The 25,858-nt window shown below is 45.1% G+C and overlaps 1 protein-coding gene across 1 annotated transcript in view; it reads right to left on the reverse strand.

Moving 5' to 3' along the window:
• Window positions 1-25,858, reverse strand: part of LOC135218795 (translation initiation factor IF-2, mitochondrial-like) — a 290,814-nt gene that overhangs the window by 233,993 nt on the left and 30,963 nt on the right. Inside the window, exon 3 of the mRNA XM_064255245.1 lies at window positions 11,113-11,224. Within this exon, the coding sequence (XP_064111315.1) occupies window positions 11,113-11,224 (112 nt within the window). The remainder of the gene's footprint in view (window positions 1-11,112; window positions 11,225-25,858) is intronic.

Consider the following 25,858-nt stretch of genomic DNA (forward strand, 5'->3'; position numbering starts at 1 on the left):
TATATTATACATATATATATATATATATATATATATATATATTATTATAAATATTATATATTATATATATATATATATCATATATATATATATGACTGGGTAAAAATGTTCTGTTAACAACAGAAATTCCATCTAATAAAAGGAGCCCATAAAAAACACCAAAATGTAGAGAAAAGTACTACTCTCTGCATTTTGGTGTTTGGGCTCCTTTTTATTTTAGTATATATATATATATATATATATATATATATATATATATATATATATACAATTAGATAATAATATGTACAATCCAGAGTGATCATAAGTGCAGTCCAGGTGGAAACAAGGTCAATCTGTGCAACTCGGTAAACAACCAAAGCAAAGGTCAAGAATGCTAGCGAGGCAGGTAGGAGAGAAAGAACTAAGGAGAGATATAGGCTATTAAGACTAGATATTTACTATGCTAGGCCGTGTCAGGGGAAACTATGTTCACTGCTGCCACTGCCGGGAATTTAAGGGCCTCTAAGGATTTTAGGTAGTGGCGTTTAAATACTGTCGGCGACTTCCAACCCGTATACTTTTTGAGATCATCAAAGTTCATATGATGTAAGTAATTAACTGAAGTAGCTACCGCTCTGATATCATGTACATGCGGAATAGATTCCGGATTGGCTTGTTTGATAAAATAGAGAATTTGTTGTCTGATTCCTTTTAGATAGATGGTCCCACCATTCTCTCTAATAAATAAAGGGCCTGAAGATTTCTTGTCCGTCCTGTTTAGGTAGGATCTTAGTGTGTTTACTGGAAAAAGAGATAAGTCCTGTGGAAGTGGGACAATCTTCCATAGGGACCACCTATTTTGTGGATCCTCATTCTTAGCCAAGAATTTACGATCTGGTAAAATCAGTACTTCTCCAGAAGGGAGGAATTCAATGTGATTTGGTTCTCTGGAGAGAGCCGACAGTTCAGATATTCTGGCTCCTGATGCCAGACTTACTAAGAATAACGTTTTCCTGAGAAGGGTTATATAAGAACATGATTCGTTAACTGTATCTGAAGCTAGCTTGAGTACATCATTCAAAAACCAAGAGACCGTTTGAGGTCTATTTATTGGTCTAAGTCTAGCACAAGCTTTAGGGATAGACGAAAAATACGAATCTGTCAGGTCAATATTAAATCCAAATTGGAATATTTTCTTTTGGGCAGATTTGGTTGTAGTAATAGTACTAGCTGCTAGGCCTTTTTCGAACAAGGTTCTGAAAAAGGTAACTGCCAAATTCGCGGTCATAATCTGTACCTTTGAGTCTTTCAAAAAAGTGGCTAGCTTCTTAACTGCTGAATCGTATTGACGCAGTGTAGATTCTCGTTTGTCTGATTCCAGGAACAGGGTGTTTTGAGGATCAATGTTGGCACCTTTCTGCGCCGCAAACTTCATGAAGTCCATAAAGTTAGGGCTTTGTGAATTCCTGAGGAAGCGGACAAAGTCCACGTTTGTACCAACTGCGTCAGTCTTGGATTGGGGATCCGCCGGGGCCGGAGTCCCAATTCCACTAGCAGTCGGAACCAATTGCTCTTGGGCCAGTTGGGAGCTACTAGTGCAATCTGTCCTTTGAAGGATCTGAGTTTGTTCAGAACTTTCAGCAGTAAATTTATCGGGGGAAAAAGATAAACTCTCTTCCAAGTACTCCAGTCTATTGCCATAGCGTCCATGGCGTATGCCAGAGGGTCCAGATTGGGAGCCACATAACATACCAGTTTGTGGTTGGATTCTGTGGCAAAAAGGTATATCTGAAGCCCTGGCACCTGTTGGCAGATCCATTTGAACGATTTTCCGTCTAAGGACCATTCTGATTCCTGCGGAATTGTCCTTGACAATGCGTCTGCTACCACATTCCTTACTCCTGCTAGGTGCGTGGCTGACAGGTGCCATTGGTTCCTTGCTGCTAAAGCAAAAATTGCTAACATTACGTGATTTATATGACTCGATTTGGAGCCTCCTCTGTTTATGCAGTGGACTACCACCACACTGTCTAGTAGTAATGAGTTTCTTCAGGGTCAGAAACACTGCCATGGCCTCCAGTACATAGATATGCAGCTGGCAAAATGTTACTGACCAAGTCCCTTGTAATTTTTTGTACTGGGAGTATCCCCCGCCCCCAGCCGCTTAGGGAGGCAACTGTGTGAACTACCAGGGCTGGGGGAGGAAACTGTAATGGTATTGATTTTGACAGGCTCTTGACTTCTGTCCAGGGACGGAGTCTCTTCAGTAATATTGGCGGGATCCGGGATACTTTGTCCCGAGATTTCCTGTTTGCTCTGGATCGCCAGACCCTGTTTATATCTTTTAGTTTGGCTTTCAACAGCACGTCCGTAACTGATGCAAATTGGAGTGAACCTAGAATCCTTTCTTGGTTCTGCCGGGACGTCTGTTTGCCCTTGAGGAATTGTCTTGTAGCCTTTGCTATTTCTCTGCGTTTCACCGGCGGAATTGATAAGCTGTTTGCGTTCAGGTCCCATTGTATCTCCAACCACTGAAAGCGTGGTGCCGGAGTCAGCCAGGATCTGTTCCTGTTTATCTGGAATCCCAGGTACTCCAGAAAAATTATCACTTTGGCTGTTGCTTTGCGGCATTCTTCGCCGTCCGGGGCCCAAATGAGCCAATCGTCTAGATAGGCTACTAGCATTACCCCTTGGGTCCTTAATTCCTGGACCACTGTTTCCGCTATCTTTGTAAATATTCTGGGCGCTATGTTGAGCCCGAATGGCATTACTTTGAAGGCATAGGCCTGCTTTCCTAGTCTGAAGCCTAGGAAGGGGCGGAAGTGTCTTGTTACTGGGACATGATAGTAGGCATCTGTAAGATCTATAGAGGTGGTGACAGCCCCACGGAGAAGTAAGGTCCGCACCTGCGAAACGGTCAGTATACGGAACTTGTCGCAATGAATGAATGAGTTTAGATGGGACAAGTCTTGGATTACTCTTGGCTTGTGTGAGTCTTTCTTTGGAACGCTGAACAAGCGCCCTTGAAATTTTAAATGTTTGGCTTCTGACACTACCTTCTTTCAAAGCAGATCTTGGGTGTATTCTATTAAGTACGCCGTTGGGTTCTGGTAAAATCTGATTGATAGAGGAGGCCCTTCTTTCCAACTCCATCCCAGACCCTTTGATACAATGCTGTGGGCCCAAGTGCTGAACCTCCAACGGTTCCGGAAGAGGTACAGCCTCCCTCCTACCTGGGGAGCCTCACTGGTTGGCAGATGGGCGGCTTCCTGGGCCTCCCTGAAAGCCTTTGCCTCAGGCAGAGGCCCTTCCGCCAGCCCTGTACCAGAAAGCACCTCTAGCTCGGCTACCTCTGGCAAATCTATTATACCCTTGAAACACCCCTTGGGTTTCAAAGGTAGTGTTGAAGGCTGGGGAGCCGGAGAAGGTAGTCGAGGTTTGGGGCTGCTGAGTGGGTTGACTCAGAAACACAAATTGCTGTTGCGGTTGTGCTTTTGAGGTGGAAAGTTGGTTCACCTGGGCCACTGGGGCAGCCTGAACCACCGTCTGGGGTTGAGTGGCCTGGAAGGGTTTGAACTTCCTTGCCCTCTTCTTGCCCCTAGGGTGTGTTCTGGAGGACTCAAACTTCCTCTTCGTGATGAGTCCCCAGCGTATCCTCAGGCTCTGGTTCACTCTAGCTGCTTCCCCGAGAACTTCATTAACGACGGACTCAGGGAATAGCTTTGATCCCCAGATCGAGGATTTGATGAGCTTATTGGGCTCATGCCTGATGGAAGCATCCGACAAGACGTGCTTCCTGCAGTTCCGTCTAGCCACTGCGAAGTCATAAAGATCGCACTGTACAGTGTGAAGATATGACTTCGTCAGAATCTTGAAAAGTGGTTCATCCGTGTACACCAGGGACGTCATCTCTGTCATGGTGGCAGAGTTGAGGGACCTGCTTAGCCTGCACCTAGCGTCATATTCAGCCTTGACTAAGGTGTCTGGGTAGCCGCTCACTGAACTGTGTTGTAGCACAGTCCAGGGTAAGTTTGCCCACCGAGAAAGTTGCTGGAGCGTCTACCCAACACTCCATACCTCCGGGGAGCAGAAGGGATGGTAAATCTGTCTCCCGGAGTTGTGGCATAGGCTTCTCGTCTGTGGCCGCTTGCAGCGTTAGTTCAACCACTTTGGAGAGGCATGGGGTAGGAGTGTTATCACTCACTACGAACATTATGAAGGGGCTCCTGTGGGGTGTCAACTTCGTGTTGACACACTCCCATTCTGACAGGTTCCGGACCCAGGCTTGTTGGGCCTGGTCCCTAGGAAAGATGACGTCTCCTTTGGGACCTTATCTTCCCTTACCATTGCCTCATCCATCAATCGGGCATAGCCCATGAAGGGGAACTGGAGATCCGGCGGGTAGAATTAGAAATCTTCTAACCGCCGGGTTCCGCATCCTTCTATTGTTAGCATACCCTCCGAGAATGGGGCGTATGCTGCTGGCCTCCAAGGATTGTTATTATTAAATGGGGGCAGCTTTGAGGAGTCTGGCATTACCAGGGGTTGTCTAGCCTGTCCGGACTGGGGTTGTCCTGCCGCCAAGTTTTCCTGGATACCCGCCACTAGGGTCTCCTGATTCATCATCCTCTCCGCCAGGGACTGAATGGATTGTCCCGACGCCTCAAGACTGGAGGACAGCTGAGATACAATCTCCTGGAACTTGGTTTGCACCAAGTTCCCCATCTGCTCTATCATCATAGAGGAGAAAACCGCCGGGTCGAAGCTAGGTTCCTGGGATCTAGCTCTTGGACCTCTTGCTCTCGACCCCTGTTGAGGGGGAGTAGCTCTTGCTGAGTCTGCCACTGGTTCGGGAGCCAATGGCGTACTGGCGCGGCTAGTCTTAGACTTTGGCTTCGGCAAGGACTTCTTAATAGCCGATAAAGGGTCCCTAACAGTTTTGGGCTTTCCGGTGAATCCCTGGAAGGAAGAATTAGAAGATTGAGATGGGCTAAAGGACAAGCCTTTAGCCCCTACACTACCTGCCTCTGCTACATTCTTACCTTCGCCCTGGCTGTCAACAGCCATGGACTCGCGGTCCAGATTCATGGCTGCCACTTCTCCTGACACCTCTTCGCCGAAGCCCTCAACGTCCTCCGGTAAGGCCTGGGTCTCCCGGATCCTGGCAATGATGGGGGCCGCCAACTCCGCCGCTACAGCTGCCGACCTCTTCGCCTGGGGGTAGATGAGTGAAGCCATCGCCTCGGACAGCATGTAGGGCTGATTGGCTTTGACATTTCTGCCAAAGCCACCGACCCAGACCTTAAGGGTTGCCAAAGCCGTATCCTTGATGGCTTGAGGGTTCTGTAAGAGATAATTATATCAATAACTAACCTAGATACTACCTACTTAGTCTTGTATGTATCAATATGATTTTATTCAATATAATTCTCATTGTATCACTCTGAGAGTGGTACGTACCGACTCAGTAGTGAGATCTCTCGCTAGCCCGTAGCATATCTCGCACCCATCCGGGTGCCACACCAGCAGGGAGTCCACCAGGACCGCACATACCGCATGGGACCGGCACACCTCATGTCCGCACGGCTCTTGGAGAATGGCCGTGCATGCTGTCTCCAGGCAACGTACCATCTGTAAGTTGAATGATACATGAGTATCACTATTTAAACCCACCGGAGATGTATCCGGAGGGGCATGCAACGCAACTCTACTGTCACCGGAGTTGACTCCGGTGGAATGCGTTTCTACTACTAGGATTTATAAATACTTGTATCTCACTAGCTCCGAGCCCTAGTTCTAATTCTTGTCATGAAACTAAGGGTTTAGGTCTCGTACAGACGGAGCAGGGGAAGGGTGGACCCGGCCTGACTCCGCTGGCACCGGAGACGCGTTATCTAGTCAATTAAGATTGAGTCTCAAGCCCACTCTCCGTCCCCACTGGGGTGCGGGACGGATAAAACCAAGAAGGTTGAAAACCGGGTAGGGAGCTAGTGATAATAACATGGAACTTCGGTTCTGAATACCCGGCGGGGTGGATATGCCCGGCGTAGTAAATGAACCCGAAGTGTAGTGAGTTAAAAATTATCTTAAGCTTAAAGTAATTGAAAATACTAAATAGTCATACATGCGTGAGACTAAAACTGCTCTATCCGTTGTCAAACGTCCTAGCGCAGTATCTCCTTCCCCAAGCTATCTTCTATTTCCGGGTCCCACTCCATGAGAACAGATCAGGGAAAATAAGTAAACCTAAGCCTATATCTGATCGGATAAAGGATCGTGGCTATTCGCATACCCGATAACATCTAGTCGGGGTCCCGGTCCCGCCGGGGCGGGAAGATAGGTCTGGGGATAGAGGACTGCGGCTAGGTAACGCAACCATAGTGGCCGCAGAGTATACCGTCCCGACGAGCCAGGTGGCCAACCAAGGCTCGCCAGGATGGGCACCCCTTCCGTACCATCCACCCTGAGCATGGTGCAGTGGACCTTTCCCCCGACCGTACTCCCCACCCCCCACTCATATACGAGAAACTCGGGTCGGCTACATGGAGTAGCGTGAGGCGAGCCGCGTCACCCCACCGAGGTGGGTGCGGGGGGAAGGGAGGTCGACTAGAGGGGTGGCCCACTCGCGATCAGTTGGTGACACTACTGGCCAGGTGGGACAACCACGCAATAAGTATGGCCCAACTGATCAGGGACAGAAGGCCTATAGACCTCTTGCATCATGCAATACGCGCAAAATTAATACATAATTCAGTAATACTAAAGATAATATGTAATGCAAATAATCCTGAGGCGAGGGGGACGGGAGAGGGTAGTGAAAAGGAGATAGAGAGAGAGGGGGCAATGAGTCCTCTTGAGCGGCTGGCCTCACCTTCGCAAATCGATACGATCTGATCAGGTCGGTCAGGAAGGCTCTGAGCAGCTAGCCTAACCCGCCAAATCGGCTTTATAACCGTAATTGGCCAGGTAGACCAGGGTGGCTCATGGACCATCATGTATAGGCTACGCCAAGGGCCGAGGCTCTTCCGCGTATGACAAAGAAGCCTCTTATTTATGAGGCTACTATACTAAATAGAATATAAATACACCATCCAACCAATTCATTGGTTGGAAGACCAATATAAGGATGTATAACAGGAATCCCAGACCTAGGCTACCTTCCGAGAGCATGCGGCTCGGCACGGTAGGCTAGCATCCCCCGCGTCCAGGACATAATGTATAACGTCAGGACAATATGTATTAACATCCGATGAACTGCTAATCTATCCAAAAGGGAGACACCAATTAGTATGGGGGAACAATTGGGCGTCGTCATGAGCGTAAGAAATTCGCGGGTAGCGATGCGCAAAATGGCTGACCTGGGAGCGGCGTCATGCAGGCTCCCGCTAAATAACCAATGTAATCATACTTATAATGACCATCGCTACCCTAAAATATGACAAAACATTAATTGCAGTACTCAACTTGGATACAGCAGTCTCCTGACGCTCAGACATCTTGGGAAAATGGAAATTCGCAAGGCGAAAACACAACATGTGTAAACGTTAACAGTGCTATCGAAGGAATGATAAACAAGACACTAGTTGTAGCAGTAGCGGGTAGTAGATGGCCTGGAACGGCTCCTCTGTAGACGAGGGATATTGAGAAAGGAAGAGACTAAATAGCAGGGACCTCTGATAGTGGTTTCACACGCCCCAGTTTTCATACCAACGCCCTTAAATAAGGGTGAGCGAGCCAGGAAACTCTGGCATAACCATATAGCTTTTTTCTCTTGTATATTTAGCAATATTTATACCTTAGAAATGAATGCTATAGGAACTATTTCACGGAGCGACACAGGTTAGGCCCAGAAATAATCATTATTCAAAATCATATAGATCTAATTCCTTTTACTTTGTGTACGTGAATTAATGGCATAAGAATCAATTGATAATGAAAGTATCTAAGGTTGCAGCTCTACTTTTTTCATGCGGTTAAGAACAAGAACAAAATCAATAGTGTTATGCATGCACAGCTAAATACTATAAAAGGTGTTGACGTCTGTTATACCAAGGTCCTACAAATATGCTCAGAGTATGTATATTGTAAGGACCTTGACTCAAACATTGTCTTCCGCATGAGAAGTGAATTATCCGCCAGTTTTTGTTTCTGATGTATGCAGGACTCATAGGTCAAACAGTTTATGAATCATTTCTTACAAAACTGTAAATATTGATAACCTTGGTTATTGTAACAGATTTCTGAGATAATTCAATCATGGCTTCAGTGCTTTTAAAGCTTTTAGGTAAGTAGACACCTTTCAAAAGTGTGCTGCAATAGAAATTTGCATTGGGTTTTCAGTCATTAAAAACGCACACCCTCACTCCTTTCCTAAGATGCATGACATCCAAAAGGTGAGTACACCATCGACTTTCTTTGGAAAAAACTACTTCCTTCAAAGAAGTCTCCATATGTACAGGATAGTAATAAGAGACAGTATTCCTTAACCTACAGCCAGAGGCGAATAATTAGGTAGGTCATCTTGGAACCACAAAGAATAATTCATGTTAAACCCTAGTGGGTATCCAGAATAAAGAATATGAATAGTTAAAAACCTGTGATTATACTTCAGACCAAAAATTTATCTGAGTTTTTAGGATTTAAGGATGAACAGGCTTTGACGTAGGAAAAACCTATTTTTGAAAGCCACATTTAGTTCCCACACCCACCCACTTTCCCTGACAACAAGGCATGGCACTAGGGTCAGCATTTTTCTTGCAAAGACCTAGCAAGTAACTAGGAAGATAGCCAACATATGCACTATTGTCATCTTCGCAAGTAGGAAAACCAAGGCAGTCATTGTGGACAGGAGACAGCCGCCTCCTGTCTGAGTCCTTTATATTCCTATCACTAGGCCAAAATACACTATCCTGGCTGAGACCAACTATATAAGAGAATTCTTTAACATTGGTTGTCTGTCTTATGGGGTCCCGGGGGAATCATGATATGGAGGAGTTTTGGAGTTCCATTTGACAATGTCTGCGAGAGAGAGAGAGAGAGAGAGAGAGAGAGAGAGAGAGAGAGAGAGAGGGTAATTGGTGGTTGGATGGTTAACAGCTGAATTGGCTGTTGGTGAGTTCTGGGATGCCTGCTGGTGCTATTAGTTGTTAGAGTTCTGTGTTTTGAGTTAGTTTTTGGTCAGTCTTTGGTGAGAGCTGGTGATAGACAGTAGCGTTGGCAGCAGTCTAGTGAAGGCATTGAAATTCTTTTAAGTTGTGTGTTGTTGATTTGTTGTTGGTTGGTATTAAGTTTGATGTTAATTGATTTGGAGCTGTTGTGCCTGTGTTGGTGGATTTGTTGTGCTTGTGAGTTTCTGTTGGATTATATGAGTTGTTATGGTTGACGGTTGTTGTTGGTGAGCTGTAGTGATTCCTTGGTGTTGTTGGTGGGTGTGTGTGTTGCCTTTTTGTGTTGTTTTTTGTTTGTGATTGTTTGTGCAGTGGTCTTTTGTTGTGGTTGTGTTCCTTGTTTTTTGTTGTGTTGTTGAGTTCCTTGTTGTTTGCTGTGTTGTTGAGTCGTGGTTGTGTTCCTTGTTTTTTGTGTTGTTGTTGAGTTGTGGGGTTGTAGTCCTTGGGAGTTGTGGTCCTTGGGTGTTGTGGTTCTTGGTTGTTGTCTTCGCTGTTCTTAGTGTCTTAGCGACCTCGACCAGCGGACAGCACAGCATAGTCCTGAGTAACTGCAGTTGGGTGAGTACATGTGTTTGTGTTTTTTTTGTTCTGTGTGTAGGTATAGGTCAATTGTCCTGCTTGTATTCTGTAGTGTAAAGAGGAAAGTGTGACTAAGGGTGGGTTTGGTAGCCAGATAGATTAAGTTTATGTGGGGGGAGATTTGCCGCTTGCTTTTAACCTTCTTACCCCACCACAATGAGGGTGTAACACCTTTGAAGACTCACACCAGCTACCATCAATAGGCTTATCCTATGTCAAAACCTGTTTTATGTTATTTCCTTATTATGACTGACATTATTTTTCATGACATAAATTACTATCTATGCTAAAAGTATAAGAATGCAGGATTGTTAACAACAACTTGCATTACTTCATACATTAAAAAATTTGAAACAACAACTTCTTCTCCAGCCAATTTTACACCCCTCCCCAGCATGTCAATTATTGTATCCATGGTCTGCTGTATACTTAAAGCTTAACATGAAACTTACAAAACAAAGATGATATTCATATGATAGCCACTAAACAAAAAATGATATTGTTATTTTACAATAAAGTTTTGTACATACTTACCTGGCAGACATATATTTAGCTTACGTCTCTGACGTCACGACAGAATTCAAAACTCGCGGCAAACGCGACAGGTAGGTCAGGTGATCTACCTTACCCGCCGCTGGGAAGCGGGTGTAAGAACATACGTACCTTTCTTGCCAGATTTTTTCTCTCTTATACCTGTCTCCTGAGGGGAGGCTGGGCGGGCCATCAATCGTATATGTCTGCCAGGTAAGTATGTACAAAACTTTATTGTAAAATAACAATATCATTTTTGTGCATGAACTTTCCTGTCAGACATATACTTAGCTGATTGACACCCTTGGTGGAGGGTACAAGACAGAAAATAACAAAGAAAAGGTAAACAACACCTGTTTGTAGGATAAAAATAACCTTGGTTCTTACCTGTTTAGGCTGAAGAAACTTCATAGTACTGTCTATTAGTCTGCATAGCATAAAGAGCTACAGCGAGGGCATGACCTACAGCTGAAAAGACTCTGGTCTACTAACGGGACTTGATATCCGCTTACTTAGTAGAATCCAAGTCGGATCTGTCAATGGGGGTTCGCCCTCTTCTATGACAGAAACCTGTCCACTACCAACGCAGGGAGCTTCAAACCAAATCCGATCACTAAACAAAAAACTTAAGATTTGCCCACACAACAAAGCACTACTGCAATACACAAATACAGTATGAGCCAGACCTGTAATTAATGTGCAGAGATAATATAAAGAATTGTAAACAAAGAAAAAACTAATTGAATGGAAAAAATAGGATACTACACAGAAGCTTGGGTAACATACAGCACTACTATAATATGCACATCTATACAGTAAAATGCAGTAATGCTGTATTTAAAAGGTATCCTACCTAAATCTCTTCCAACTGCATCTGCAAGTTCTTGAACAGTCATATTTTTCCACACACTAACAGTAGGAGCCTTTTCCCGTTTTATGCCTTTTGGATTTACTGACACTGGTTTCTGGAATAAAAAAAAGTAAAATTAAAAAAAATTATTAATATTTTTCAATGCATGCCCAGTATTTTAACATAACCTATTCCATGTGTCACATGAAATCCCAGCCACTTCATCAAAAAGTAGAAGAAATAAAATCCATTGCTTCAGGTAGATTAATATATATATATATATATATATATATATATATATATATATATATATAAAACAAGATGATTATCTCGTTATCATATTTTTAAAGGTAGCGATGGACCAAGAGCAGCAGGCAATTGGTAACACATTCTCTCTCCTCTATCTCTCTCTCTCTCTCTCGATTCCCGATAACTCTCTCTCTCTCTCTCTCTCTCTCTCTCTCTCTCTCTCTCTCTCTCTCTCTCTCTCTCTCTCTCTCGACCAGCCTTCCCCTCCATTACCTTAGGCTACCAAAATCAGTCGTGAATTACAAAAATACACATTTATTTACATAAATAAACTCAGGTTCTTAACAGAAAGATTAAATGAATGATTGAACCCAGATAATCACACTTCATATTTCTACTCCAATAATCCAATATTATATGGGCAAGTCATAATACATTACACCATAGTAATTAAGTCAGTTCCCATTTCTCCAGAACAATTCACCTCTTCTCCAGATCAATTCCCCTTGTCCAGAATGGCCTGTTAGAGGACAGGAGAACACCCCGATAAGCATAAGAGTATAATCAAAAGATCATATACGTAAATAGAACATCTCTGAAATAAATATTCAAATACAATCCAGCCACCTTTCTTTGGCCAAAATAAACATAATAACGCTACCCATTCAGCACAATGTGCACTAACACTTAATAAAACACTTTGCAGAAGCCATCTTGGCTCTGCCGCCTCTCTGTAATGGTCTCCCTATCTTGGTATCACTACATTCTCATATGTAGGGGGAAAAGGCTCGCACATACAAATTCATACACAATTTTCACACCCATGAACTGCTTGAATCCAGTTTCAAAGTCCCCTCTCCAATCGCTGTAGCAACAGGCATGCACACCACTCAAAAAGACATGTCAGCATTCCTAAGGTCGGCACTTGAACACTCTGTCTCTAGGGAAGTTAAATGATGAGTCTCTGCATTCCAAGAAATGTCATAGCATATCACATTATATATTTCTGGGCATAACCTGTGTCGCTCCGTGAATTGTTCCGATAGCACTCATTTCTAAGGTATAAATATTGCTAAATATACACGAAAAAAGCTACATGGATTATTCCAAGATAAACCTGGTTCGCTCACCCCTATAAAGGGTGTTCTGTATAAACTGGGGCGAGTGAAACCACGACAGAGGTCCCCTGCCATTTAGTCTCTTCCTTTCTCAATTTTCCCCCATTCCAAAGAGGAGCCATACCAAAGTCATTTACCGCCCGCTACTGCTACAACTAGCTCCCTGATAGTCATTCCTTTTATAGCACTGGTGAATGCTTCACGTGTTGTTTTGGAAGCCCACTTATTTTGTGACTAATTACGATGTCTGATCGTCAGGAAGCTTCTGTATCTAAGTTAAGTACTGCAATTATCAAAATTGTTATTGTAAGGGTAGCGATTTTAGTTATAAGTATGTTTTAGGCGTTTTGTTTATATAACGGGAGCCCCGCAGGCGCCGCTCCCGAGTCAGCCATTACATGCATCACTACTTACTGTGAACTTTATTATTCATGACAACTTTCACTTGGTCTTCCATACTAATTGTAGTCGCGTTGTATATTGATTTTAGCATTTACTCAAGAATTTACGAGTTTATTATAGATATCCTGACGTATATGATATGTGTCCTGGCGTGACGGTTATCCTAGCCTACCCGTCCAGACCTCATTGGTTTGAGAAGTTAGGGTAGGCTGGGACTCCTGTTTCCTACCCGTATTGGCTATCTCCCCACCGATTTGTCTTTTGGTTGGGGAGCATAGGCTTCTCCCTTTTCCCATGGTCTTACAATAAGGAGGCTACCTCCTTCACCTGACCAGGTCGAAAATTCAATTATGGAGGGGGTGTGTATAGCCCTAATGGTGGACCTACGTATCGGTTCCTTGAGCCACCCTGGCCTACCTGTCCCAGATCGTGATTAAAATTCCGATTGGAAGTTAGGCTAGCTGCTCAGAGCCACCCTGGCCGACCTGACCAGATCGTTCCGATTGTGCGAAGGTTAGGCTAGCCGCTCGATTAGGACCGTATACGCCATCTATCCCCCTCCTTCTCCTCATTCTCCCTTATCCCCTCTCGCGCCAGGGCTATTATATTGTGTTTATTATTATATGATATCGTATCTTTGTATTGTACTCAGTGGACCAGTCGGCCTATAGGCCGGCTGTCCCTGATATCAGTTGGAACACGACTTCTCGGCAGGTGTCCCACCTCGGCCGGATTTGTAGTGTCCAAGTTGGATCGCGAGTGGGCCACCCCTCTAGACGACATCCCTCCCCCCATCCCACCTTGGTGGGTTGACACAGCTCGCCAGTCACTACCTCAGGTAGCATCCGAGCCTTATCCCCTCTTGCAGGGGGGAGGGTAGGGGGGTACAGTCGGAGGAGTGGTACTCCTCGCCTACTTAGTGGGGGTGGTACGGGCGGTGCCCACCCAGGCGAGCCCTGGTAGACCAACCGGCTCGTCAGGACGGTATACACTGCGTACTACCTCAGTCTCGCCTTTCCTATCCCCAGTCCCCTATCCCCTGTCTATCTTTCCACCCCTGCGGGGCCGGGAATCCGGCTAAGAGTTCGTTCTGTTATACATATAACAATTACGATCCCTTATATGATCAGATTCAGGCCTAGGTTTTACCTATTTTCCCTGTTCTGATCCCCCAGCTGGACCCGGAGATAGAGGGATGGTATTTGATGGGAACTGGGACCCGGAATGGGCGTTGATACAGTGCTCCGGCACAGTAGTTTAATTAGTTTAAGTTTATGTTATATGCTTTCGGTCCGTTTACTACGCCGGGCATTCACACCCCGGCGGGTATTCTAGGACCAAAGCACTATGTTTTTCCTTCCCTAGCTCCTTCCCCGTTCACCATTGTACCTCTGTTCCCCATCCGGTGGCGACAGACATGAGCTAAGAGAGGCAATCCTAGTTTACTAGGAAACACCTCTCCGGTGCCAGCGGATTCAGGCCAGGTTTAGGCTTTCCCCTGTTCTGTTGGTACCAAGCCTATCTTATTATAAAATATAAGAGGAGAATGCATAACGGGCGGAGAGCTGCCGGGAGGGGGGTGTGGAAAATGATTGCCTTTATATAGTAGTAGACATGCATGCCGCCGGAATTTATTACGGCGACTATACTGTAGAAATGCATGTTCCGCCGGAGTCATCTCTGGCGGGTCTATATAGTGATACATACTCACGTATCATTTTTTACTTAGTGCACATTCTGCCGGATACATCTCTGGCGGGTCCATATAGTGATACTCGTGTATCATTTTAACTTACAGATGGTACGCTGTCAGAGACAGTATGTACTGCTATCCTGCAGCAACCGTGCGGGCATGAGGTATGCCGCACTCATGCGGGGTTGTGTAGTCCAAGTGGACGACTTGCTGGTCTAGCACCCAGACGGGTGCGAAATCTGCTACAATTTAGTAACGACCTCACTACCGAGTCGGTAGGTACCAGTCCATTGGATGATATATTGAAAAATACTTTAATGCATATTGAGATAGTAGCAATTTTTACTTAGGATAGATTTTAAAAGTAACTATCTCTTACATAACCCCCAACAGCCGTCAAGGATTCGCCCCTTACGACCCTTAAGATCTGGGTCGGAGGATTCGGCTGGAACGTTAGGCAAAACAACCTTACATGCTGTCGGAGGAGATGTGCTCCCTCATCTACCCCAACGCAAAGATGTCAGCAGCTGTAGCGGCGGACTTGGCAGCCCCAGATCATCGCCAAAATCCGAGAGGAAACGCAGGCCGTGCTGGTGGAAGACCTGGAAGGTTTTGGGGAAGAATTCCTCGGAGTGGTCGCGGCAATCAATTTGGACTGCGAACCTATGATTGTCGACAACCAGGATGAAGGTAGGGAGGTAAGTGAGGCAGTTGGTTACACGGGCTAAAGTTCTGTCCTTTAACCCATTTCATTTCTCTTCTTCATCCTTATACCGGTTTACCAGGAGACCTACGACTTCTAGGACAAGTCGGGGTCGGTAATCCTAAGATCAAGTCTACAATAGACACCCCCATAGGTCTATTACGAAGTCCCTCCCTAAGCCTTCCAAACCGAAGCCCCTTAGGGATAGCTGATCTAGTTCGTCCTTAGCCCCCAAGCTGATGACAGACACGGCAAAAGATGCTCCTCCACGACAGGGGTTGAGAGGGAAAGGGTCTAAATCCAGATCTCATGGATCCTGGATTTGACCCCAGCAGCATTCTCTAGCATGCTCATGTAGGAGATGGGGAAAAACTTGGTACAATCCAAAGTTCCAGGAGAGTTTCGGCCTCAGCTGGTCTCGAGCCTGGAGACGTCAGGACAGTTGATTCAGTCCTTGACAGAAAGGCTGAAAAATCAAGAGAGCTTGATGGCGGGAGTCCTCCAGGTCCGGGCAACACAACAAACCCCTGGCAGTGCCGGACACATCAAAGCTACCGCCGTTCAAAAATAATAACCCTTGGTAGCTAGCAGCACATGCCTCCTTCTCAGAGGGCATGTTGACGATTGAAGGTTGCGGAACCCGACCAGTAGAAGACTTTGAATTCTACCTGCCGGGCCTCCAATCCCCTTTTCGGGATATGCGTGAACCGTTACTGTGGAGGCATTGATAAGGGAAGACAGGTTCCCAAAGAAACTGTCATCTTCCCCAGAGACCAACCCAATCAGCCTGGGTCCGGACTCTGACAGACTGGGAGTGTACCAACACAAAGTTGAACAAGCCACAAAAGTCCTTTCACGATGTTTGTGGTGCCGAATGATACTCCATTTCCGTGCATCCAAGGTAGTGGAGCTGACGCTTCAGGCAGCAGCAGAGGACAAACCCATGCCTCAACTCAGAGAACAGATTTGCCTTTCCTGCTGTTCCCGGGAGGGATGGAGTGCTGGGTAGATGCCCCGGCAATTTTCTCTGTAGGCAAGTTAAGCCAAGATTGTGCTACTGCCCTCTTTAGCGAACGCCTACCTAGGCTTCCGGAGGCGCTGGTCAAAGGCGGAGTATGAAGCCAGATGTTGCTTGTGCAGGTCCATCAATTCCCCCACTATAGCGGAAATGACGACCCTGGTCTACACAGACGAACCGCTGTTCAAGATCCTGATGCAAGTCATTACTTCGCACCTTACAGTGTGTGTAAATGATCTTCGCAGTAGCCAGGAGGAACTTGCAGAAAGCACGTCTTGGCCGATGCTTCCATTTGCCATGCAGCCAAATAGGCTCATCAAAGCCTAGATCTGGGGGGCGAACCTGTTTCCCCGAGACCATAGTGAACGGAGTCCTGGGAGAAGCAGCAGAGTATATCAGAGCCTGCAAGTTCGTTGGGGCCTTATCCCAGGAGGAAGTTCAAACCCTCTGGAGCACACTCCAGGGCAAGAAGAGAGCGAGGAGGTTTCAGTCCTTCCAGACAGCTCAACCTCAGCGACTATTGGTACAGGCTGTCCCAGTAGCCCAATTGGTCAACCCTCCACCTCGAAAGCTCAGCCAATCAACAACAGTTGGTGCTGCTGCAGAGCCAACCCTCTCAGCAGCCCCAAAGCTCGGCCAATTTTACCTCTTCCCCGGCCTTTAATGCTTCCTTTGAGAACCAAGGGGTATTTCAGGGCTATAACAGGTTCGCAAGAGGTAGCCGAGCCAGAGGAGCTTCCCGCAGAGCTGGCGGAAGAGCATCCGGCAGAGACAGAGGCTTCCGAGGGAAGGCCGGGGTAGCCGACCCTCTTCTAACCAGTGAGACTCCTCAGGCAGGAGGGAGGCTGTGCCTATTCAAGAACCGCTGGAAATTCAGCACTTGGGCGTACAGCATGTTAGTCAAAGGGACTGGGATGGAGTTGGAAGAAAGGGCCTCCTCCATCAACCAGTTTTTACCAAAACAATCCGACGGCGGACCTAACAGGTACACCCAAAAGACCTTCTTCAAAAGAAGGTAATAACAAAGATCAAATACTTAAGATTTCAAGGACGCTATTTCAGCATTCCAAAGAAAGATTCAAACAAGCCAAAGAATATATTACTAGACTTGTCCCATTGAAACTCATACATTCAATGCGACAAGTTCCATATGCTAAAACCGTCTCACAGGTACGGACCTTACTTCCCCGTGGGGCAGTCACCACCTCTATAGATCTTACAGATGCTTACTATCATGTTCAAGTAGCAAGGCACTTCCGCCCCTTCTTAGGCTTCAGGCTAGGCAAACAGGCTTATGCCTTTCGGGCTCAACATAGTGCCCAGTACAAGAACTGAGAGCTCAAGGGATAATGTTAGTAGCCTACCTAGACGACTGGCTCATCTGGGCCACAAACGACAAAGAATGTCTCAGAGCAACCCACAAAGTGGTAAGATTTCTGGAATACCTAGGATTCCAGATAAACAAAAAAAAATCCTGGCTTACTCCGGCACCACGTTTTCAGTGGTTGGGAATACAATGGGATCTGAATTCACACAAATTATCGATCCCACCAGAGAAATGAAGGGAAATAGCAAAGGCTACGAGGCATTTCCTCAAAGGCAAACAGACGTCCCGGCGGAACCAAGAAAGATTCTTTGGTTCACTCCAATTTGCCTCAGTAACAGATGTTCTGTTAAAAGCCAAACTGAAAGATATAAGCCGGGTTTGGCGGACCAGAGCGAACAGGAAATTGCGAGACAAAAATTTCCTGCATCCCTCGGATACTACGGAAGAGACTGCGTCCATGGACAGAAGTCAAGAACCTGGCAAAATCAATACCATTACACTTCCCTCCACCAAGTTTAGTGGTCCACATGGACGCCTCACTAAGCGCGGTGGGGAGGATCACTCCCAATACGAAAAGGTTCAAGGCTCTTGGTCACTAATGCTCCGCCAGCTTCATATCAATGTTTTAGAAGCCATGCCAGTATTTCTAACCCTAAGGAAACTCTCTCCGGCGAGGAAGATCCATATCAGGTTAGTATTAGACAGCGCTGTAATAGTCCACTGCATAAACAGAGGAGGTTCCAAATCAAGCCACATAAATCATGTCATGATAGCAATCTTTTCTTTGGCAGCAAAGAACCAGTGGCATCTGTCAGCTACTCACCTGGCAGGAGTAAGGAACGTGGTGGCAGATGCACTGTCAAGGACAACTCCGCTGGAATCGGAATGGTCCTTAGACGACATGTCATTCAAATGGATCAGTCAGCAGAGCCCAGGTCTCCAAGTTAGAATTATTTGCCACAGAGTCCAACCACAAGCTACAAGTGCTATGTGGCCCCAATCTGGACCCTATGCCCCACCACAGACGCCATGTCCATAGATTGGAACATTTGGCAAAGGATAACCTATTTCCACCAATAAACCTACTAATGAAAATCCTGGACAAACTCAGATCCTTCAAAGGACGGATTGCACTGGTAGCTCCCAACTGGCCCAAGAGCAATTGGTTCCCATTACTAGGGGAGTTGGGACTCCGACCCCAACGGATCCCCAACCCGAGGCTAACACAGTTAGTACAAACGAGGACTGTGTGTGCTTCCTCAAGGATTCAGAAGGCCCTAACTTTATGGACTTCATGAAATCGCGGCACAAAAAAGAAACACAACATGGATCCTATTAACACCTTGTTTCTAGAATCAGATATACGGGAATCTACGCTTAGGCAGTATGATTCAGCGGTAAAGAAGCTAGCTTCCTTCCTGAAAGACTCAAAAGGTAAAGACGATGACTACGAATCTGGCTGTTACTTTCTTTAGGACCCTGTTTGAGAAGGGCCTGGCAGCTAGTACTATTACTACAACTAAATCTGCCTTAAGGAAAATATTCCAGTTTGGTTTTAACATTGATTTAGCAGATTCATACTTCTCGTCCATTCCGAGAGCTTGTGCTAGATTAAGACCAGCAAACAGACCTCATACAGTCTCCTGGTTCTAAATGACGTACTTAAACTAGCTTCAGACACTGACAATGAATTGTGTCCTTTATATAACCCTTCTTAGGAAAACTTATTCCTAGTAAGCCTAGCTTCAGGAGCCAGAATATCAGAACTGTTGGCTCTTTCTAGAGAACCAAATCATATTGATTTCCTTCCATCCGGAGAAGTTCTATTATACCCCAGATCGAAAGTTCTTGGCTAAGAATGAAGTCCTCAGAGTAGGTGGGTCCCCCCTGGAAGAATGTCCCACTTCCACAGGAAAAACTTATCCCTTTGGTCCAGTCAAAACACAATTAAGATCATTTTAGACAGAACTTCCAATAAATCTTCAGGTCCCTTATTCATTAGAGAGAATGGTGGAACAATTTCACTAAAAGCAATATACAACAAATTCTGTATTTTATTAAGCAGGCCAACCCGGAATCAGTTCCACATGTACATGATGTCTGAGCAGTGGCTACCTCAATTAATTACTTCCACCACATGAACTTGGATGACCTTAGAAAGTATACGGGATGGAAATCACCGAAAGTATTTAACGCCTAAAATCCTTAGAAGCCTTAAATATTCGGTAGTGGCAGCAGGGAACATTGTTTCCCCTGACAAAGCCTTGTCATGTTGAAATACCTAGTCGTAATAGACCTTATCTCTCTTTCAGTTCTTTCTCTCCTACCTGCCTCACTTATAGTCCCTAGTCCTCACCTTGGTTTTTCACTTGGATTGCACAATTGAACCATTCTTGTACTGTACATATTTAACTATTATTCCTATATGTAAATATCTTATATTACTGTACATATTTAACTATTATTCTATGATGTAAAAATATCTTTATTACTTTAGGACCCTGTTTGAGAAGGGCCTGGCAGCTAGTACTATTACTACAACTAAATCTGCCTTAAGGAAAATATTCCAGTTTGTTAACATTGATTTAACAGATTCATACTTCTAGTCCATTCCGAGAGCTTGTGCTAGATTAAGACCAGCAAACAGACCTCTACGTCTCCTGGTTTCTAAATGACATACTTAAACTAGCTTCAGACACTGACAATGAATTGTGTCCTTATATAACCCTTCTTAGGAAAACAACTTTATTCCTAGTAAGCCTAGCTTCAGGAGCCACAATATCAGAACTGTTGGCTCTTTTCTAGAGAACCAAATCATATTGATTTCCTTCCATCCGGAGAAGTTCTATTATCCCCAGATCGAAAGTTCTTGGCTAAGAATGAAGATCCTCAGAGTAGGTGGTCCCCCTGGAAGATTGTCCCACTTCCACAGGATCTATCCCTTTGTCCCAGTCAAAACATTAAGATCATTTTAGACAGAACTTCCAATAAATCTTCAGGTCCCTTATTCATTAGAGAGAATGGTGGAACAATTTCACTAAAAGCAATTAGACAACAAATTCTGTATTTTATTAAGCAGGCCAACCCGGAATCAGTTCCACATGTACATGATGTCTGAGCAGGGTGGCTACCTCAATTAATTACTTCCACCACATGAACTTGGATGACCTTAGAAAGTATACGGGATATCACCGAAAGTATTTAAACGCCTAAAATCCTTAGAAGCCCTAATCATTTTGGCAGTGGCAGCAGGGAACATTGTTTTTCCCCTTACACAGCCTTGTCATGTTTTGAAATACCTAGTCGTAATAGACCTTATCTCTCTTCAGTTCTTTCTCTACCTACCTGCCTCACTTATAGTCCCTAGTCCTCACCTTGGTTTTTCACTTGTATTGCACAATTGAACCATTCTTGTACTGTACATATTGTACTGTACATATGTAAATATCCTTATATTACTTGGTGTAGTAATCACCCTGGCGTTACCAGAATTTGTATGTGATATCTGTATATACTTCCATAGAGTAAGGACCATAGATTTAAGATATTTGTTAAATTTACTATAGATTTAAGGAAACTTCATTAAAATAGGGTAGAATTACTTAAAGAGTTTAATTTCTCCCTTCCAGTAGCCTTGTTGATATTATATTCAAAGCTTGTGGGACCCATTCTCTGTTACTATTTCACGGGGCGACACAGGTTAGGCGCCCCAGAAAAGGGATTGACAAAGGAAAAATCTATTTCTAGGGCAGGTGACCTGTGTCGCCCAGTGAACCCACCCCTTGTTTCCTTCACCCTATAGACCCAAGCCTTCCGGGTGCTATTTTCAGGAATAACTAGTTGTAGCAGTAGCGGGCGGTAGATGGCTTTGGTACGGCTCCTCTTTGGAACGGGGGAAATTGAGAAAGGAAGAGACTAAATGGCAGGGAACCTCTAGTAGTGGTTTCTCTCGCCCCAGTTTTATACCGACACCCTTTACAGGGGTGAGCGAACAAGGTTTATCCTGGTATAATCCATGTAGCGTTTCTTTTGTATATTTAGCAATATTTATACCTTAGAAATGAGTGCTATAGGAACATTTCACTGGGCAAAATACAGGTCACTACCCAGAAACAGATTTTTCCTTTGTCAAAATCCCTTTATTAATCCATATTATCTCAGCAAAACCATCTTTTATGTAACAGATTGCTCGGCCATAAACCTGAATTGCTAGCACCAGCCTAGCCACGGTCACATAAAACAGCTTATACATATAAAAGAAACACATTGGCCGGCTCATTAAACACTATGGTAAAAATAACTGCACGTCTCTGGCAGTACAATATCTATCACACACAATTTCAAACAGCTTGCATATGGGCTATAATAACAAATGATTGTAGAAAAACATTTCTTCATCTTGAACTTTCTCACACTCCCGGTGATATATGATTGGTCTACAGCTGTAATTGCACAGACTCGTGAAACACGTTTGTAGAAAGGCGAAGCGCCTCCCTGTGGAATACAACGGGTGATTTCCATAGTCCAAAAGTACTGTAAAACCCTTAGATCATAGAAACTCTTGCATGTGGGCAAACATCAGCTACATATCTGCAACAGTTGAAGGGCGTCTTGCTGGCGCGTGGGGGAACGATGTTTATGGCGTTCAGTATGTCAGTCACGTCAACGGTCAATTAAAGAAGAATTAACCCAGACATACTTCTGTCAATTAATGACCTAAAAAATTCTAAGAAATACTAACTGAACGTCTTCCAACTAACCCTATTTAATCACCACTAATATGACCACTGAACTAATCTAACTACAATTCGTGAAGGAACTCCACAGGATCGCTAAATCACAAATCACTATCACAACCCCGTAAAGAAAATATTAAATTCTCCAATAATAAAAAAAAACTCGCCAAATTCACACATTAGCACACACCAACTCAGAACACACAGAAACTCTACGGACTTCTGTCATCACATTTCAAACTCGCGAATTCTCACAAGTCAAAAAAAAAAAGCTTAACAAACCCAGCCCAAGTTATCACCAAAAATGTTCTCTCAAGCTATGACATTTCAGTAACCCACAAAATCAGTAAAAACTCTTTAACTATCTAACAGCAAAACCCATTACTGCTTATATAATTAATCTCCATGAAACATAATGTCAAACACCCATTTTACAATACCCCGACAAATTATATCTCCTGTCTAAAACAGAAATGCTATAAAGCTCGACCCCAATTACATCTCTCATAGGAAAAGAAAAAAAAAAAGAAAAAAAAATAATAACAATAATAATAAGTGAACTTCTCTCCAGAGAAGTTCACTCTCAGAGCCCATAATATATAATATACATAATCCTACTTTTTCCCCACTAAATGCAATATGTAGCGTTATGGAATTTGCCATTTCAACAATTTCATCAATCGGAAATGACCGGAAACAACCCCCTTACGTAGAAACATCTCTGAGAATGCCATAGTCAACAGAAAATAGTGCAAAACTCCCGAGTAATCAACACTGAAGGAAAAGAGTCAGCAACCCGGAGCTCATCACAGCATTATCAGCAAAAGTCCCACCTTGAACACAATCAGGTGCTCGAACTGCAGTATAGAAATGTCTAGTCAGGCTTGCAACTTCAGAAACCCATGATTCTCCAAAAAAATTCTATACTGACACATCCATAAGCATATTCCCAAAAATCATCTCCAGCGGAGATCACCAAGGTACTCAAAAAATTGTCTCAAAGACAACCCCCCCATGATACTGCCCAAAATATATAAAACAAAATGATCACTTATTCGGGATATAAACTATGGTAAACTCGCAATTCCACAATTATATGCTGCCAAAATAACCCACTGGTGAATATAAAAATGCAACATCTCCATAGGGACTCATAAAACTGCAACGCAGTAATGCCACTCGCCTCTCAAACGCCATATCAACCCTTGTTTATCAGTAAGATAGGATCTTTAGATCGATTGCCTTATATGGAAGGACCCTGGTTCCGACGTAGCCCTTTCCGTCCTTGAGCCACCCTGGCCGTTTGCCCCTCGAACATTCGTTACAGCATCTAGGCTAAACCGCTCTGAGTTTCTAGGCTAACATTTCCAATCGTTGGATTTTGCTTAACTAGTTTCTCAAGGACCATTCCTTTCTCTCTCGCTCCATTTTTTTTATTTATTTCGCTCCTTCCCCCCATGTTAGGACAGGATATTTATGTTATGTGTTACTTTCTTGTAGCCGGCACCTAGTTGGCCTATAGGCCTTCTTGGATCGACTGGCCTCTCACACCGCGTGGCTGTTCACCCGGCTGAGTGTCTCCGGTCGATCACGTACGAGCCACCCTGCTACCGACCCCTCTCAGTCCCCCCCCCCACCCCTACCCCTCGCTCACCACTTCGGTAGAGTGACGACTCGCTCACGCTACCTCAGATAGCCATCCAGAGTCATCCATGGGGGAGAAGGGGGTTTCACTGAGGGTACACTCGGTGAGCGGGCCTGCCGTACTCTGCCGCGCTGCTAGTGGTGTAGAGGGGGGAACCCTGCTCGACCGAGCCATGGTTGGCCACCAGGCGCGGGGAGTGGGACACACCCCGACCTACTAGGGTAGTGTATCCCTCCCTTCAACTTATCTATGAAGCCCACCTCTTCCCACCCCGCTCCGGCAGCCTCAGGACTCCAGCGTAAGCTGGACCCGACCTCGGGATAGCTATGCTTCTTTGGATATGTGAAAGGTGCCGGCCTGTCTATGGGATTACATTTTGCCTGCATGGTTATTACACATAATATAACATCCACATTCTGTTGTAAGTTATTATCTTACTATACCCAGTTATTTACATCGGCGGAGTCTTCAACTCCGCCAGGTATTTAACTATCCCACCCTGTTACGTCTCGCTCTTCACCCTGTATCTGATTTTGGGTTATATCCTCACTCCGGTACGTGGAGGACAGCTCGAATCCACTTAATCGGTCAGATTCTGTAGCTCCGGCGTCGCCGGAGCTGCAGTGGAGTCATTCTTAGTTCCCATTATCTGCCTAGGATTTTCTTATTAGTATACACGGGGCACCGGAGCAAGTAGTTAACAGGGTGACGTTATCCTGCATGATATATGCTGATGCCGGAGTTACTCCGGCAGCAATAGTATACCGCACACAACCACGGACCTGCTCGGAAGGTTGTTGATGATACTCATGGTATCATTTGACTTACAGGTTACCTGTTTTCTGGAGGAGGGGGTGTAATGCCGTTCTCCAGAAACCCTGTGGGCATGTGGTCTGCCAGGGCACATGAAGGCTGCGCAGTTCGCCTTGAGGATTACGTGGTCTGGCACCACGAGAACTGCATTATTTGTTATACTTTGGTTAATGAAGCCACCCCTGAGGTATGTAACACTTCGGTTCTCTACATAATGATACAATGAGAATCAATATACTGTAATTATACACTATGATACTAGGTTAAGTCTATCTCTAGTGTTAAGTATTTAATAATTAACCTTCTTACAGGGAGCGCAGGCGGTCCGGGGAAGCTGCCTTATCACCCCCTATGAAGGCATGGGTTGGCGGATTTGGACGTAACTCCGCCAAGGTCAACCCTACATCCTGTCCCAGGACATGGCCACCCTTACCTTCCCAGGGGTGAAGAAAGGATCCGTGGTGGACCCTGAAAGTGGCCGCTCCTCTGATCGCCAAGATCCAGGAAGCAGTCGCACTCCCGACAGAGGAAGGCATCGCAGAGGAAGTCGTGGGGAACGTGGCAGGCCTCGACTTGGACCGCGAGCCCATGGGCTATCGACGACATGGGCAATGGTAAGAGTGGTAACGAGGCAGGTTTTGTAGGGGCTCAAGGGTTGTCCTTGAGTCCATCTTTAGCTTCTTCCCCTTCCACTTCTACTTCCTTCCAGGGGTTTTGCCGATAGACTTCAGTCGGTCAGAACCGAAATCTTCATCTGGCGGTCCGTAAAGTTAAACAAAAGCAAGACAGACATCAAGTCTAAACAAAAGTCCCTGCCAAAAAAGGTCAGGAACCCAGCTTGTCACTATGCCACCGGCTCATAACCCCGGGCAGTCAAGCCAAAGGTCACTCCCCCCCAACCAACCAAAGGGGTCGAGGACCAAGGTTCCTAAGGAGAAAGCTCAGCCTCCCTCCTTTGACCCTGATGCATTCTCGTGGGATAGCATCATGCAGCGGGTGGGCAACATGGTTGGGGACTTGGTCCAGTCCAAGTTCCAAGAAATGC

Source organism: Macrobrachium nipponense, chromosome 1 (genome assembly GCF_015104395.2).
Source record: "Macrobrachium nipponense isolate FS-2020 chromosome 1, ASM1510439v2, whole genome shotgun sequence".
Classification (NCBI taxonomy): Eukaryota; Metazoa; Arthropoda; class Malacostraca; order Decapoda; family Palaemonidae; genus Macrobrachium; species Macrobrachium nipponense.